The sequence below is a fragment of the Bombus fervidus genome, chromosome 5, assembly GCF_041682495.2.
Source record: "Bombus fervidus isolate BK054 chromosome 5, iyBomFerv1, whole genome shotgun sequence".
In the NCBI taxonomy this organism is placed as follows: Eukaryota; Metazoa; Arthropoda; class Insecta; order Hymenoptera; family Apidae; genus Bombus; species Bombus fervidus.
This window is the reverse complement of record NC_091521.1, coordinates 11,953,296-11,970,701: the sequence shown is the minus strand read 5'-3', so window position 1 is coordinate 11,970,701 and position 17,406 is coordinate 11,953,296. Positions and strand designations below refer to the sequence as shown.

Here is a 17,406-nt window from a genome sequence, read left to right as displayed (position 1 = left end):
CAAATAAGATATACAAGTCTGGCTTTGCAATTGGACAGGTTGCTCATTGCATCAGAAAAGTATTCTTAAACGAGATTAAAAATATTTTAATACGTATAAAACGATATTATATAATTAACAACAATTTTTATTAACTAAAAAGATGTACAAATCCATTTAATACTGTTACAGATATGTTATGTTTTATGTTATATTTTCGGTGAATTTTTTAAAATAATTTAATCATCAACCAAAAAATTTACCGTGTAAGTACTCTAACATTATTATTAAACTATATCAAATAAAATTTCTACAAGATATTTCCAAATAATATTGAAAAATAAGATGTTAAAAATTTTGAATAAATTGCAATTGCAAATGAATATAATATACATATAACTTGTCCAACACGTATAATAATAATATCTGCTTAAACGTTTCCGTTAACGTTGCTTAATTACTCGAATTAAGGCGACAGCATTTTTAATGACATTTGAGAAGCCTGTCCGCAGAAACGACATGCTACGCCACTGGTCTCCTCGTTTTTACCTTCATATCGAAGTCACGAGTTCTCAGTTCGCGCATAGCCGCCGTAAAGTAAGGATGTGCTGTGTCGTTCATCACCTCCTTCTATTCAAGAAGACAAAGAGAAATTAGGACTACAGTGTATCTACGTGATATTTATACTCGTCACCCGTGTCTTATCGATATTTTCAGGCTAATTAGGCGACTGACAAATGAACCCACATCATGACATCTCGTAAAAACGTGGCTGTTATATTAATGATAGTACTTGGAATTTTCACGATTAACATTCACGCCAGATCCTGGGGTAAGTAGAATAAGCATTTGTTTAACAATTTTATGTGACGAAAATTTGGACTAACAGCAATTTAACGTTGTATAAGTAACACCGCGTTGCGGGTCGCGCGAACGCTGTCTCCATTCACGCGGTTTCAGTGGTCACGTACGCCACTTCTCCCAGACTGTTTTACCATGCAGAACATCGAAATACGGTTGTAAAGGTGAATGAAACCGACGTTTGATTTGTCTCGAAACGCTTCGCCAAACTTTCACGATTCAAATTCACACGGAAACCAATCGAAACGGTACTTGTCCTTATACCTGTTTACGTAATGAATGTCAAGTCGTAGACTGCGTTCCGTATACAGAGCAATGCGCCTTGCTAACTGGCCGCGTAAAGCCTCGATCTATGGCCAGTTATCAAGGGAGGTATGTATCTAAAAAATCACGAATACCTTTCTATTCTATTAAGTACGAGTCGTATCGCGTGTAAATATTGAATATATTTATTTATTTTGCATATAAAACACGAGATTCGTTTTACAAAGTCACTCCTAAAAACTGATACAGATAGCAACGATCAGCTCGGAAAGTAGAATTCCAGTCAGTTAGTGTGTATGTAGTGTATATTTGTACACGTATACGGGAATCGATGTGTAACGAATGAACAGCCGTTTTATTGAAAATCTAATGGAACGACGAATAGAAAACCATATTAGATTACCGTGGTGTGGTAACGCTGCTAGAAACTGTCGACTACCGGTGAAATTTGAAATCATGTATTCATGATGATAAGTGTATTGGCGGGGACCTATTTCACCTACTTTGACTATTCGGTTCTTGACTAATATCGAAAGAAAAGCATGTGGCATGGAAACCTAAAAATAACCGGTAATCGCACAAATTATGTCACAAAAATTTTTCGAATGGTAGACGATGTTGTGAATTCTTCGAATTCTTTGATATTTCTCGCACGTTCTCGTGAGCGCGCGTAGAAAATCTGCCCCACTGCGCCGTGCATCTTACTGCTAGACTCAATAACCGATCCGTGTATTATACAAACTGCGAACCGAATTATGCGAATACGATGAAGTGTGAAATTTCGATTACGTAACAAGCGAAACTGATAAGATTGATCGGTTTGTTTAATCCTACGAACGCATGGAAAGTTTACATTGTACAAGACTGTCTTTATCAATGCATCGATATATGATATAACAGAGGTTCTAATATTTTGACGGTACTATGTATTATATTTGAAATGAAACTATATTATCAGTGCTGGAACTTGACTAGTCTGTGAAGTAAACAAGGCGAATTAATTTCTTATTCCCAGTTTGCTACATCTTGAACTTGATTATTCCTTTATTCAAGGATCTCTTACTTGTTATATAGTATGTTTACGGTACTATGTAGTTCCGTTAGTGACTTTTTCCTAACTGATAACATAGAAAAGAATAATGCTTTACTATTTCTTACACACCATGTATATGATTATGTAAAATGTGTGTCCGTACAGCATAATAGACTAGTTTAATAAGAAATACGTTGATCAGTTTTCGATCGCATTTAATCTTTTGATAAATTGACACAACAAGTATAACGAACACGTGTGGCATTTTTTATTACACGTATTCCATCTCATTAATAAGATTTACGAGAACGTGTTTATTAGAAATAAGCATAACGAGAACGTTTCAAGCGCAACGAAATTGAATAAGCTACATTTTCATTTCGCGATCGCGAAGCAGACGATGTAAGACGTTCCGAGTTCTGTGTATAAGACAGCGAAATGTAACACTCGAGATAATTTATAAAAAAAAAAATCGAAAGTGGGAATAATAACAGTAAAAGATGACTCAGCTTTACATATCATTTTTTATTTTCATCATCAATTTTTTTCTATGTATGCCTTTACCGCGTCACTAATTTGATAAATCACTTTTCATGTATAGTAGATTAAATTGGTAAAAAGGAAATGTGATATTATTATTTAATTTGATAAAAAGTAAAAAATTGATAAATGAGAGAAATAAAAATTGTTAGAAATGTATTTGACAAAAAATATTATTACAATATATTAAAAATATGTTTTAGAACCGTCGAAAATAATTGTTCTCGCAATTACTTGCTTATGCTAATGGAATAAATTTTTCCTTATAAAAATTTAAATAAATAAACGTTAATAACAATACATATATATATGTATTATTATAACATTTTAAATATATTTTATTCTAACATTTTTGCATGTGCATATACATTTATAATACTTGCCTTTTATAACCATATTTCTATGCATATGTATGACAAAGTTATGTAAGATATTGTTATCAATATTTATCATTCTAGTTTTTCCATTTTCACGTTGAAATTTATGAATAAAATTTGGAAAAGCCACTGGTAAACAGTCAATAGTATTGTTAGGATATTTTTGTGAATATACATTCGTAATATTTTTTTACAACTATTTTTATTTCGTGAACATATATATATTTCTATTCATCTATATGCCAAAATTGTATGTAAAAAATATAAGCATTAAAGTACGTTAATTAAATATTTACATTAAAACTTAGAAAAACTATTAGTTATAGTTATACTGTTAGTTATAGTTATTAATTATAGTTAAAGTATCTAATAAACATTGTTTACTATAGTAAATCTTACAACTACTATATATATACGTTTCCATCTTGTTGTCTACTCCTGCATAAACAAAATCTATGTTCATGCGTACATGATTCCGTCAACGTTGCTACTACGATATCAAGCCGTAGTTACTTAACATATTCGTACGCGCGAGCACACGAATATATTGCAAGAACGTCAACAGTTTATTCGATATTTCGAAGGCATTGCGCACTTCCATTTCCTCTTCGCTAGGTCAATTGACAATGAAGAAAAAATTCAATGATCTTCGACTTTAGATCTCATTTATCGATAGCAAGTTTTTAAATAAGTTTTAATCGCTTGTCGTATTTCCCGGACAGTTTGTCGCATTACTTTCTTACTTATAATTAGAGCTGATACGGTGCGCAATGTATAATTGCGATACGTGTTTTTGAGTTTTCGATATCTAGAACAAATAATATACTAATAAAAATTTAGACATTGGGAAATTTCTGGAACAGAAATTAAAGTTTCATCAGACGCTTATATTTTTGTACAAAACGACAAGTTGCTGTTTTTTTCTTTCTTTTATCTTCTTTCTTTTTAGTCGAAAGATTACTAGAATATTAAATATTTTGCTTTATGTTATTTCATTTAATTTTAGTTGCAACTTTTCTTATTTAAATTGCAATAAAGGTGATTTATAATTAATTATCAACATTAGAAACGTTACTTATAATATTAAAAGAATCATACGATACATAGAAATGTACATAATGTACATAACAAGAGGAACAAAAAATTCCTTTACTGTTTTGTGATAAAACATTTAACTTCGAGATATAGTGTCAAACTTTCTACATTAAATTTCTGGCGCGGACCTTTTAAATGTTTAGTAGTTGCGCGCGCAGCGTCACAAAACCTGTACGTAACTGATAGCACGTGTACTTGATGAAAGAATTATATATATTACACAAAATACTTGACACATGCAGGAATAGATAAAAATTACAAACTTTATTAAGCTCTGACCGAATTGGCTCAACTTTGAACTTTCAACTTTAGTATTTTTCCTTTCATATTTCCTTATGTATAGAAAATTTATATATCCTCTAATAAAGTTCTATATACAGTCGTAAAGAGTATCAATCGATGCCGCCAATTTGTAGGTTAATTTATAGCCTCGATATAATCAACTATATGTATATAAATATACATACATTGTAGTATCATAGAAATTTAAATACAAGCTTTTTCAAATTATAATATATCACTATTAATCTAAAACTTATGAGAAAAAGATTATTATTTATTACAATCTTTTATTTCAATCTAAGATCTAGGAACTACTGCTTGTAAATGTTGATAGTGTTGACATAAAATAAAATCAAACAAAATATACGTAGCATTATAAAGAGTCATACTGATATTATCTTTTGTATTATATTATTTATATTCAAAATTGATACTTTTGCAATTTTCCTTGACGTAATGCTAATTTCTAGGATAACTGTAACAAAAATAGTAAAGAGACATGAACGTCGAGGAGTAGTGGCGTAAATGATTGATCGCTATTACGTGAATTGAGGAAGATCTTTTGAATAAACATTATCAAACAGATATGTACATATACATATGTACCCGGTATTGGCACTACGTTATATTGAAGGCGACAAGTTCAATTTTTGTCCATATCTTGTATTGTCAACATATTTTTAAATAGGAATACATGATAAAGTTAATAAATAAAGCTTAATATAAGTTTCAAATTGTTTTCGCCAACAGAGCTGTAGTTTCGATACTTGAAAAATTGCAATTATTGTTTCTCCTTTATCTTCTTTAGACTCGTCGTAAACTTAAATTGTTTGAAATTATAAGAAATAATTGTTATATTTATAATATTTACAGAGAAATGAACATGATCACAGGAGTCAGGGTTAAGAAGTCTTAATTAACCGATATCTTAATGCAAATATACGAATGATAAGTGCGATGCATGGACGCTATCTTTAGTTTGTGAAATCGAGACGATTGCTACTCAACTTGCGCCCTGATATAATAAATTTAACCGTTACGATCTTTGCATTTTTATACTTCGATTCTGCTCTCGTCTTATCAAACAAGAAGGATTTATAGAAGAATTTTAAGAAGATACGTGACATACAATTGAAACGAGAAATCATGCATACACATAAGACTTTTTCCTTATTTTGTTCAAACTGCGTTAATGTTAGAAGAATGTAATCGGATCGGAAATTACCGAAAGAACATAACAGATTTAGTTATACGAATTCATTTATACTTTCGCCAATATTTATCCAAGTGCTTTTTACTCAATGTACTACTATCACTATTATCGAGTACTAATCTTTATTTGATCTAGATATAACAATATAAAGATATTTCCAAACTAGGCAAGAAAAGAATTTATATATATATATATAGATCTATAATGGAAAATTATTTATTATAGATATCTGTATAATTATTATGGATATAATTTATTGTATAATTTTTATTATATTATTATATAATAATTGTAAATGTAGCAGAGACTTTTAACAACGATATAGTTTTTAAGAAACATACGTAATTTGTATGATCATTATTAAACAGTTAGAAACAATTGAAAATAATTAGAAGGTTCAGGTCCACGAGAAAAAGGAAAATATCAAGTTTTAACATTTCTCCGAAAACTTATTAAAAGAAATTTATTTTTCAATATATGTATAATGTCACAACTTCATATTTTCTCATAGATATTATATCAAAATGAAACATTTTATTCTTCGTTTTAAAATACCTTGTATACCTCAATTTCTTATAACTGCTGTGAAAATTGTAATTCAAATTGGCGACATAGCCAGTGATAAAGAGCAGGCACAGGAACGTACAGAAAAATGTTAAACTTATTCCTCTTTTCTGTCGTAGACCCTTTAATTATTAACACGTTAACGACAGCTAACGCGTTACTATGACTCAAGGAAAAAATAAATTTCTTGTGTCTATTTCCATTTGTAATTATAAGCGACATAGAGTCATACATGGCGTAATATTTGAAATTAAATTTTTCAAATATTTCTTAAGCGTAAAACAGCGTGATTCGGTTTAACATTTAAGTAAAGCTAACAACTACGAATGTGTTAACTCTAGAGAGATAATATTTCTCGAATATTACGTGATTAGCAAAATTGTAACTTCAAACAACATCCATTCCATAGTGCAACTTAATATTCGTTGAAACTACAAACCGTCCGGGATTAATTTTTCAATAGTTATCTTTGTCGGTAGCAAATGACTCGTGTATCATAAATTACTAAGATAAATATAATTGCACCCCTTATAAACAGCCAAAAGATAACGATAAAGCTATCGTAGGTGCTATGATATTAACAAAAATGAGGAGATAAGAAAACTTAACTTTCTAAAGTATCTTTAAAGTAACACTGTACGATATTTTCAAGTTCTAGGTAATAATCGATGATAATTGATTATTAAACAGAATTTTAGAGTATATGCAGATATTTTTTCTAGTAATTTGCGGTATCCCATAAATCAGATAAACAATATTAGTTTCTAGATATTTTCTAGACCGTCATTTGAAAAGCTAAATTTTTTTTAATTTCTAGGAAATATATAATAGAATATATCTTCTTGTGTTACGATATTTATATCCTTGAAACTGTATATTGTTGTCTTTGAAACAATTATCGTATCTTTTGAAATATTAAAAATAGATAATCTTCTATTTTTACACAAATCTTATGATACTTAAATTACTATATAATTACTATGTCCTTACATAGGACAAACGCATAGGAATGTATATAATAAATGTTTGAATAACTAAATTCATACATTGATAATCGAAAAACTATCGTCGTTAAGGAAAAGCAACTACTCAATTAAATTAATTGTTAATTGATTAAACATGACAATTTCATTGAATGGTTGCAGTGCAATTTTAATGAAATGCTTGCTTAAATATTTAAACAATTTGAGAAAATATTCTACTAAGTTCAGATATTTTTTGGTTTGCAGATATAGCGATCGCGATAGGACGTGAAGTTGAATTTCTCGCACAAAATCAGACGCTAATCGGACAGGCAAAGTTAGCGGAAGCTGTAACTCTATCGGGGGTGGCCTACGATGATATCACTAGAACAATGTATTTTAGCGATGTGAGCAACAAGAACATAACCATATTTAGTAATGACCTGGGGGACAAGAATTTCACGTTGAAACCGTTACTTAAAAGTAAGTACATTAAATTTCTTTTTACTTTATATATTTCTGAGTTACTTTCAACTTATTTCTGAATATTATTACAATTGTATTTGTGTAATGTATAAAGATAGATAAAGTTTATCTTACGTATGCACCTACTTGGTATTGAGAAATTACGAAATTTAAATTACCCCAATGTTACTCAAAATGGACCAAAATATGAATAATAAGAGCGAATTGAAACTTCTTTGAAACTAAGAAATATTAATTTATTATTAATATTATTCAGTAGATATATTTCAAATATCAATTTAGCTGATAAACTTCCATATAGCATAAATATCCATGTCAATATTACTTTCTATGAAACGTTTTATCAGACAAACATTCATTAAAATTTACTACACTAAACGTCTTTCGTTTTGCTGGCTAAAAAACGTACAAAGCATAATATAGTATTAAAAAATATTCAATTAGCACTTGACGATAATTTACGACTGTTAAAATAGAATGATAAATACCTCGTGCAAAATCGAATTATTACATTTATAATAAAAGAGAAACATATAACAGGATTACTTATCATCCATGTATTATCTTATACGTAATGCAATCCAAGTAAGAGTTTCGTTGTGGGAATAAAGAAATCATTGTCATATTTTACATTAATCATATAGATAGATTGGAATTTTAATAAAGAATCTTAATTTGATAAGATAAATTTTAAAATACTATTCATTCCTTAATCCTGCAAATTGCATGATCTATTGAGCTAACTTGAATGATAGCTTGAATTTCATTTCGTAGAAAAGTATTTTTAAATATTTTTAGTAGGATATGAACTTATGATATTAGAAATTTATTTTAGTATTAATCTTTTTATACGTTTACTCTATAATTACTTTTATCTGTATCATTATTGTTATTTCTTTTTTCTCACATATTTTATGTCCTATTCCTATATATATATATATTAGTAATTTCCAATTGACTATTTATTAAACTTCTTTGTACAAATCAATGTATCAATGTACAAAGAAATAATTTGCTTAGAAATCGAGCAAACTTTTCTTTCTCAAGATAATGGTAGGTTTTCTCCAAAGATACGCATCTGTGAAACTTTTGAGAAGGAACGGCACCATTCAAGATTTTATCTTTCAACTTATTATAGTCGTTCTTAAAGAAACAGCCCACAATGTAAAACTATCATTTTCCATAAAGAACAAAGGAAATGCCCTTTTATCTTTTGGGTGCAGCCATGTGTTTTTTATTCGTCACAAAGGGAGATTTCGTGAATAATAAAAGACCAAAAGGCAATATTGAAGTAAATGATGACGGTACTTATTTGAAAAACGATCTGAATGTCATTTAGATGAATTCATTAAAGATAACATAGATTTTTAACTTAATGCCTTGAATATAGATAGAATATAGAATGTCAGATAATTACATGTCTGATCTCCAGAGAAGTTGTATTTTACTTAAAAAAGAAAAAAGTAATTTTCACCTTATACCACCAGCATTCTACAATTTCTTACGCTCGAAATTCAACCGTACAATCAATAGAAAAATAAGTGTACTTTTACATTTAAATATAAACTTGGTCTTTCGAAAGAAAGTATATATAACAAACGATGTTCTTTATTATCCGTAGAACAAAGCAAAAGTTACATTCTTGCGCTTGCCTTCGACATAAAGAGTCGAACCCTATTTTGGAGCGACGCTTTGCAAGGAGTGATCATGAAGATGCACGTATCAGAAGATGGGCTACCGGAAGAACCAACGATCCTCCACAATTTAACGTACCAGAGCCCACGCGGTATCGCTCTGGATGTATGTAACAGGTGTGCCATTTATGTCCTAGTTAGAACGCTGTCGTGCTCATTCACGACAACGTGCAATCTCGACCGGTCTAGTTCCGTTTAGAAATTCGCGTCAAACAAGAAAGAATAAAAATATCTTCACCGAACGGGATTAGGAAAAGAAAGAAAAGAAAAAGATAAAGTAACACGCGATATAAAATGAAACTCGAATGTCTGATAATTGTACGTTGTTTCCAGTCACATATACTGGGTAAATAGTAACAATACAAATCCAAGTATCGAGAAGTCGAATCTAGACGGAAGCAATCGAGTAACAGTGATCAAAGAGGATTTGTACGAACCACTGGCTGTCGCTATAGATCACAGTAACAAGAAGCTATATTGGATCGACGATGCAGAAGGCCTAAGAATAAAAATCGAGCGCAGCAATCTCGATGGTTCCGAGCGTGAACTATTGGTTCACCCTAAGCGTCATCAACCGGTGTACCTGGCGTTAGATCATAACTCGATATATTGGTCAGATCTGGTGCACAGAGCTGTTTGGACAATACCAAAAAACGCGAAATTTGAAGAGCCAAGGATGTTTCGCTCGTACCAGTCAACTCATGATGCCGATCCAGCTGGGATCGTAACCCGTGATAACGTTGGCAAAGTAGAATGCCCGGTGAATACGAATGCAACACAAAATACTAACCCGACGAACTTGTCGCTTGACGAAAGGTCGTATAATAATTTGATAACCAGCACAGAGGAATCGGAACTGACCACAGAGACGTCCAAACACTGCCTGAATGATGGTCATGTGGGTGAGAAGGATGGAACGTGCCAGTGCAGGCTTGGGTAAGAGTCTGATGCTAGATATGTACATAATTTGAATATCTCAAAAATATGTTATTCAATCTTGAACTCGTAGAATACAAACTAAGTACAAATTCAACTATTTCAGATTCACTGGACCGTATTGCGAGATGGATCTTTGTCACAATTACTGCTTCCAAGGCAATTGCAGTATAAATAGTGACGGATTGCCCACATGTAAGTGCAATAACGCATTTATTGGACCAAGATGTGAAACAGACCTCTGCAAAGACTACTGCTTGCATGACGGTCAATGTTCCGTCCAAGATGAAAAACCAGTTTGTAAATGTAAATATTCCGAAGGATCTCGTTGCGAGATTTTAGGCAATACTGCTGAATTTTGTGAAATAATTTGTGCAACAGAACGAGTTCCTACTAGCATCGTTACCACTCACTGCAGGTATATTGCTTTTGAGAAATTCTTAACTTCGTAATTTTATGAAGACCTGAAGAATTTCTGCGACCTCCTTACTTAGACTTCAATCAATTCTGAATTTTTAGTCTATCGGTTTTAATTAAAATAATTGTTAATTTCATAGCAGAAGTTTTTAACAATATCGATGACAAATAATAAATAAATAAATGACCCGACTGCTGACATTTTGCGGGTAGATAGTAGCATGTGTCATGTTACTATTGTGTATAAGATTCGTTTTTGTATAAATAACTTGTCCACTTAACAGAACAGTATCTTTTCTGAAATATCGCATTCACGCATTTGTTCGTATAGTTTTTTCACGGATGAAGTTACTACAAACATATGGTTAATATTCGAATGAGATTATTTCTAACCAATTTAGTACAATTAAACTTTAAAGACTATAAAACTTATAATTCTCGTTATTTTCTGTTAACAGGTGTCCTGAAAAGAATCGCCTTGCACAAATGGTGATAGCTAAAGAGGAAAATGAATATAGTACGTGGCTACCAATTTTTGGTATAGTCATTGGTGTACTTATTCTTGTAATAGTCGTACTTAGTTTTTATGTAAATAAATTCCGAAAACGGCCACGCATCAAAAAGCGTTTCGTCGTCAGTAAAGGTGGTGTGACACCACTCACATCTCGGCCACAATTGCCGGACAATCAGTGTGAAATAACCATAGAGAACTGCTGCAACATGAATATCTGTGAAACTGTGAGTGATCGACCAGCTAAAATATAAACATTATTTATGTGCATGCTAAATATGGGCATACATGTGCAATGAATTGGAGATGTAAGATACGTACTGCAGCTACATACATATTCGAGGAAAAAGAATCAGTTAAGGGCTTAAAGAAAAAAATTCAAACAAGAATCTTAATAAAGTAGATTGTTTCTTTTTCCTCTGTGTAAGAAATTGAAGTGCAAAGTAAGAACAAAGAGATTGTAATATCGCTGCTCTCTAATTTTTAATAGTAAGATTGACAATGCTTACTATTATTTATTAAAGTTGACGCTTAATTAATTTGGGATACTTAATATTTAAGTAATTAAAATCAGTTGCATATTTATTTTTTACTAACTTCAATGCTATTGCAATAAATATTATTTTATGATACCTTTCGCTTATGTTCTGATTAATATGCTGCTATGCATGAATTTATATAAATTGTTACACATTGTACGTTTCTTATAAAGATCTTCAGTATATGCAAAAAATTCATTACGACAAACTTATAATCATTATGCGATACAAAATAGGTGCTGCAGTATGAAGTAAACATTCAGTAAATTAATGACTATGAGTTCGAAACACCTTGTATTATCAAAACATTAAATTTTAAACAAATAAACAATTTTTAAATATAAAAGTCATTTCGAATTAATAGTAACCTTTCTATAGAATAACAGCATGGAAAAGAAATTAATACTTTATTACGAAAATACTACAGTACTGAACATTAATGAATGCAACTCACAGTATTTCATATAAGCTCTTATGTACAATTTATTCACATATAAATTAATTCTTAAATTCTTTTTTTCATCTTTGGTATTTAATCTTCTTTTTAATTTTATTTTTTATGGTTTATCAGAGTTCATCGTCTTTATCATACTTGACATCATCAAAATCTCGAAGCGAGCTTAATCGAATTCACATCATTTAAACTTTACTTTTTTACAGCCATGTTTCGAACCAAAATTATGTGTGGCAGCGTCGGGAACTAATGTTTCTAAAAAAGAGGAGAAGAATTCTTTACTCGATAATATGGAGGAGAATTCGTGGTAGCATAAACTAATATTTGGATGTGTCAATTGGCAAAGATTTTATGGACTTAACAGGAAATCCGTGGAAAGTTTAACTTCACGAAACTGCACGTCTGTACATACCGCAGAATGCTGTAGTATTACTGTTATGATTAATAACGATGCTTACAAAATGTACGGGAACACCATGACAATGATAAAGTCAGAAAAAAGAAAGCCAAAGGTCTTTTCGAGGACTCTTAATTTTTATTACATCATATAATATGTAGGGCTGTGTTCATATAAAGATTATTTCATCTAGTTGTTAAAAGGTTATCAATTTTTGTTAAAGATATGTAACTATATATTTTTCATAAGACAACAAGAAATCTTAAGTCCTATGGCATTTTTTAACTGCCTTGGTGTATAAATACATAGATATATGTATACATATACATATATGTATGTCTATACACATAAAATTTATAAAAGTTCTATATAGTGCTTTGTTCAATATTTCTTGATTCTCTGATTTATTTTTCATTCGTTTCTATTTTCTGTTCGACTCTTTGTTTTGAAGCTGATTCAATAATAACAAATTATATCTCAAAATAACTAGCTCTGTAAATTAATCTTGAGTGCAACCGAAAGGGTACATGAAACATGCCTTAATTGCTAGGCTTAATGATTGCTCAATGTACCACTGATTGTGAGTACAATTCTAAAGAAAATCTTAATTTTCATTACAAAATTATTGTAATGAACTGCATTATGTTTATGAAAAAGAAAAACGAACGTTTCTAATTAAGATCGTCATCGAGTTTAAATTTTAAGCATTAAATTATTAAATCGATAATTTTTTAAATTCATCTATGTTCGTTTTCATTTTGTACATTTGCAGATAAAAGAAGGACAAAAATTACATATTGTTTTACTAAAAAAAGAGAATGTTAGCTTTTAGAAAAAACAATATGAAATACCAAATGACTTTTTTAACTGCCTTATACATTCTATGAAATACAAAAATATTATTTGGATAGCTTTAAAAAATCTAATTTTTTTTAAATTACTTTAAAATTAGTATGAGTGATTTTTTTTTTTTTTTTTTGAACGATTACACTTGTTTGTATAAAAATTATATAGGGCTATCTTAAACATTTGTGTAAGTTTGTGCGCATGATTCTTCAAAAGAAAGAAATTCATTATTTACATTCTCAAATAATAATAAAATTATTATAATGTAAATTGTGGACGTTTACATCCATAGAAAGTACAACAAATGTGTTGAACTTCGTTTGCAAACTAAAGGATTCTGTGTAATCTCTTGGTTTTGGAAATAGAGTACAAATGGTTATATACTTAAGTGAAAGTAACTTATGCGAAATATGGTAAAACAATGAAGGAATCTGTTTGAAACTGTCATGTTATGTTTTCCGTTCTATTGCTTCCAATAATGAAATACCAAATTGTACTTTCTATCGCTCTCTTTGTACTTAAACTATACAATTGTTCACGGCAAATGGTAGCTAACTTTTTACGATGTATAGCTACTTAAAACATAAACTTAAATTTATACCAAAGTTCTACATAACATTATCAACACTAACTGTAATAATATAATTTCTAAACATTATTTCGAGGTAATATTAAAGATTAAGTTTATAGAACGTCATATATATGATAATAATACTAGTAATAATAAAATATCTTTTTTGCACCAAATGAAGCTATATTAAATAAGTAGATAAAACAGAAAGGCAATTGTAGCATGGCAGTAGTTTTTACAATGCAAAAATGTTGCGCAACTATGTCCTGATTTAAACTCATTTACGGACATAAAATATACCATTTATTATCATGGTATAAACGAGTTAATATTTTAAACAACATACGTTTTTTCCCCGATATGTACTTCTATATTTTACGCTACGGAATAATGTTCCTGTTGTAGAGGCAAATTAAGAATATGGCGATTTATTTTGTTCCTGTACACGATGCTAATATAATTTAAAAACCATCAATGGCGTGATAATTTTTTGAAAAGTTTAGTAGACAATTTTATACAACATATTTGTATTTGTTAGGCTCCAAAATATGTTCAAATAGAATGATACAAAGATATATATATATTAAATATTACATTTGGAATGTAGTCCTTTCTCGAGCACTCAACCCCAGAGGAGGGTTAGTGGATTTATAGTGAAGGGCTTACATTCCCTCATAAATTATAGAATAATTTGTATATAGCGAAATTATCATCTTTATTTGCTATTGTCTTCCAGTAATAGAAAAATATAATTTCGTTGATACGTCACATATCGTTTCGTATCATAATATTACTCGGTACTTAAATTATTTTATTGTTTTTATAATGGAATTTATCTCATCGAAATTATTCGAGATTTTAAATAATTTGTATCATTCTATTATAATTAACATGTTGATCGCTATTGTATACAAATAAAAATGTAATAAATGATTAAGAATAATAGATATGTTTTATATTTTTATTGTATAACTTTTATGCTACATCCTTTTAAGTTTCTGTATGTATACTACACTATTTTTCCAGTTGTACAAAAGATAAGTAAAAAAAAAAAAGTCCTGTATTTTGAATAGAAATGTTAAAGTGGAAAACAAGGATTAACAATATTAAGAATTATTATTATAATAATTACACGCAAAAAATTAACATAAAAATAGAATATGTGTGTAACTCACAAATATTTCACTAGTCTGCTTTTAACTGACTTTCAAGTAAAACTACTTTTTCACCAGGTTTAAATGCAGGCATACCAAGATACGGACAACTAGCACATCGAAATGCATCACCAAGATAGCACTGAAAAGTACATGTATATTACTATTTAGTCAAATTTTTTTAGAGGACTAATATAGAGATGTATAACAAATTACTTACATTTCCACATGAAGACTTTGCAGTTCCTTCAGGTGCAGTTTTTCCATTTAATTCTTCAGCTAATCCACAAGAACAATCTTTGCATGCTTTTCGTTTACCTGTTGTGCTACATACTAAAATTTGTATATGAATAGAAGTATTCAACTAAAATTTGTATATGAATAGAAGTATTCAACTAAAATTTGTATATGAATAGAAGTATTTGTCTAAAATTTGTATATAAATAAAGTATTCAACTTACCTTTCAAATTAGTTATAGGTTTGACAATGTCACTTTCATCTAAAAGATCATCTTCATCAATTAATTCTTCATCAACAGCGCTATCTAGTTTCCATACATTAGAAGATTTTTTTTCACCAAAATTAAGTGTTACACTAGAACCAATCTATATAAATATAATACAGGTGAAAATAAGTATGTCTAATCAAAACTACATTGATTTATGAAAAACAAAAAAATATCACTTACTTCAAATGAACGTTTTTCTGCTACTACTTCACAAATATTATCTGTACTATTATATATATTAAGTAGAAGATCTTTTAATTGTTTTGTATCTAAAGTTTCTTGTACTTTTACTTTAAAACCAATTAATTTTAAGTTGGACACCCTTTCATCATAAAGAGAATGTGCATTTTCTTTTTCTTGGAGTGACTCATAAATAATCAATGTTGCTCCGGGTTTCAACATTCGCAAAGATTCTTCTAAAAGCATTTTAAGATTCGGACATGATTGTTTAAAAATGGAGATAATTGCATCATAGGAAGAATTAATACCTGAGAAGGAAAACATTAAAGTTAGTGCATAATGATGAAACACTTTTTATATACAAAATTGACTAAAAAGCACGTACTGAAAATCCATTTTTTTAAATGGTTTAGAATATATGAATACATATGTTTATGAATCTACTTTATACATACGACAGTACTTAATTACTTACATTTTTGTAGCTCTTTCGTTGATACAGTTGTCAGCTGTTCGGCATTGCTAAGATGTTTTTTAATTCCACTGATAAAGTCTATGATGTCATTATTGGAAATTTCGCTATCTAGGATCACCAGTACACTATGATTTTCTTTGAGAAAAGACATTTTTCACTACACACAGTAAACATAAAATATTGTTAAGAGTTTCAGAAGTTAGGAGTTTATAAAATGCAATATTTATGCAATCTGGAGTTCAGCTGATTCCACAATCTAACAGAAGGTAGATGCGTAATTCTGTTGATAATGAATACCTGCGATACTAGCGCTACTTGTTATGAAACTAAGTAATTAATATATTTGAATACAGTAAGAATATATTTCTGAAAAGGACATATTAAAATTATATGTCTACTACTAATAATAAATATGACATTATCAATAAAAATAAAATTATTTTTCAAACTATTTTAAAATGTGTTTAAAAATTTCTACAGAATGACTCAGCGTTGGTAAGCGTTGTTATCATTTATTACTTTCTGTTAAATAAAATTTATTTATTTATTTGCTGCATATAATATAATATAATTAGATATATGCGTATAAGCAACGTAAAAATAAAAGCTGATACTTTTCTGATACTCGGATGAAAATATTATCAGTTGATTAACACACCTTAAGTAATACATATACAATACATGTATAATTAATACCATTGTAATATTATGATAATATTGTTATCATATTACTAATCTTCTAGAATTATCGTGTTATACTATATAAATTGTATATCTCCACAAAGATCAGAATTCTTCTGAAATTCTTAAAAAATTGTGTAACCGTTTTTTCAAATCGAACACATACAATGGTTCAAATAATTATCAAAGAATTTCCTACTTCGCTTATATAAAATACTTATATAAACTTTTATATAAATATTTATATAAACTTTTCATCAATATCATAATACAAACATTTTATTGTGCTTAATTCTGTACTATATTATATTAGTGTAGAATAAAGCAAAAAGTTAAATTAATTTAAAAAGCATTTTTCTCATACTTAATTAGCTGTAGTTTAATTT

At 29.4% G+C, this 17,406-nt stretch overlaps 2 protein-coding genes across 2 annotated transcripts; one reads left to right on the top strand and one right to left on the bottom strand.

The window, feature by feature from the left end:
- Positions 1 to 542: 542 nt before the first annotated feature.
- Cue (Low-density lipoprotein receptor repeat domain-containing protein cueball) lies at positions 543 to 14,964 on the top strand. Its single transcript, XM_072004533.1, has 7 exons — positions 543 to 811; positions 7,438 to 7,653; positions 9,278 to 9,467; positions 9,684 to 10,286; positions 10,393 to 10,704; positions 11,162 to 11,441; positions 12,414 to 14,964. The coding sequence occupies exons 1-7, from the start codon at positions 730 to 732 to the stop codon at positions 12,516 to 12,518; spliced, it is 1,788 nt and encodes a 595-aa protein (XP_071860634.1). The 5' UTR covers positions 543 to 729; the 3' UTR covers positions 12,519 to 14,964.
- Positions 14,965 to 14,968: 4 nt separating this feature from the next.
- Positions 14,969 to 16,635, bottom strand: Ciapin1 (cytokine induced apoptosis inhibitor 1). The gene is made up of 5 exons (XM_072004534.1): positions 16,340 to 16,635; positions 15,865 to 16,172; positions 15,637 to 15,781; positions 15,396 to 15,508; positions 14,969 to 15,317 (listed from the first exon to the last, which is right to left on the bottom strand). The coding sequence occupies exons 1-5, from the start codon at positions 16,488 to 16,490 to the stop codon at positions 15,207 to 15,209; spliced, it is 828 nt and encodes a 275-aa protein (XP_071860635.1). The 5' UTR covers positions 16,491 to 16,635; the 3' UTR covers positions 14,969 to 15,206.
- Between the last annotated feature and the right edge of the window lie 771 nt (positions 16,636 to 17,406).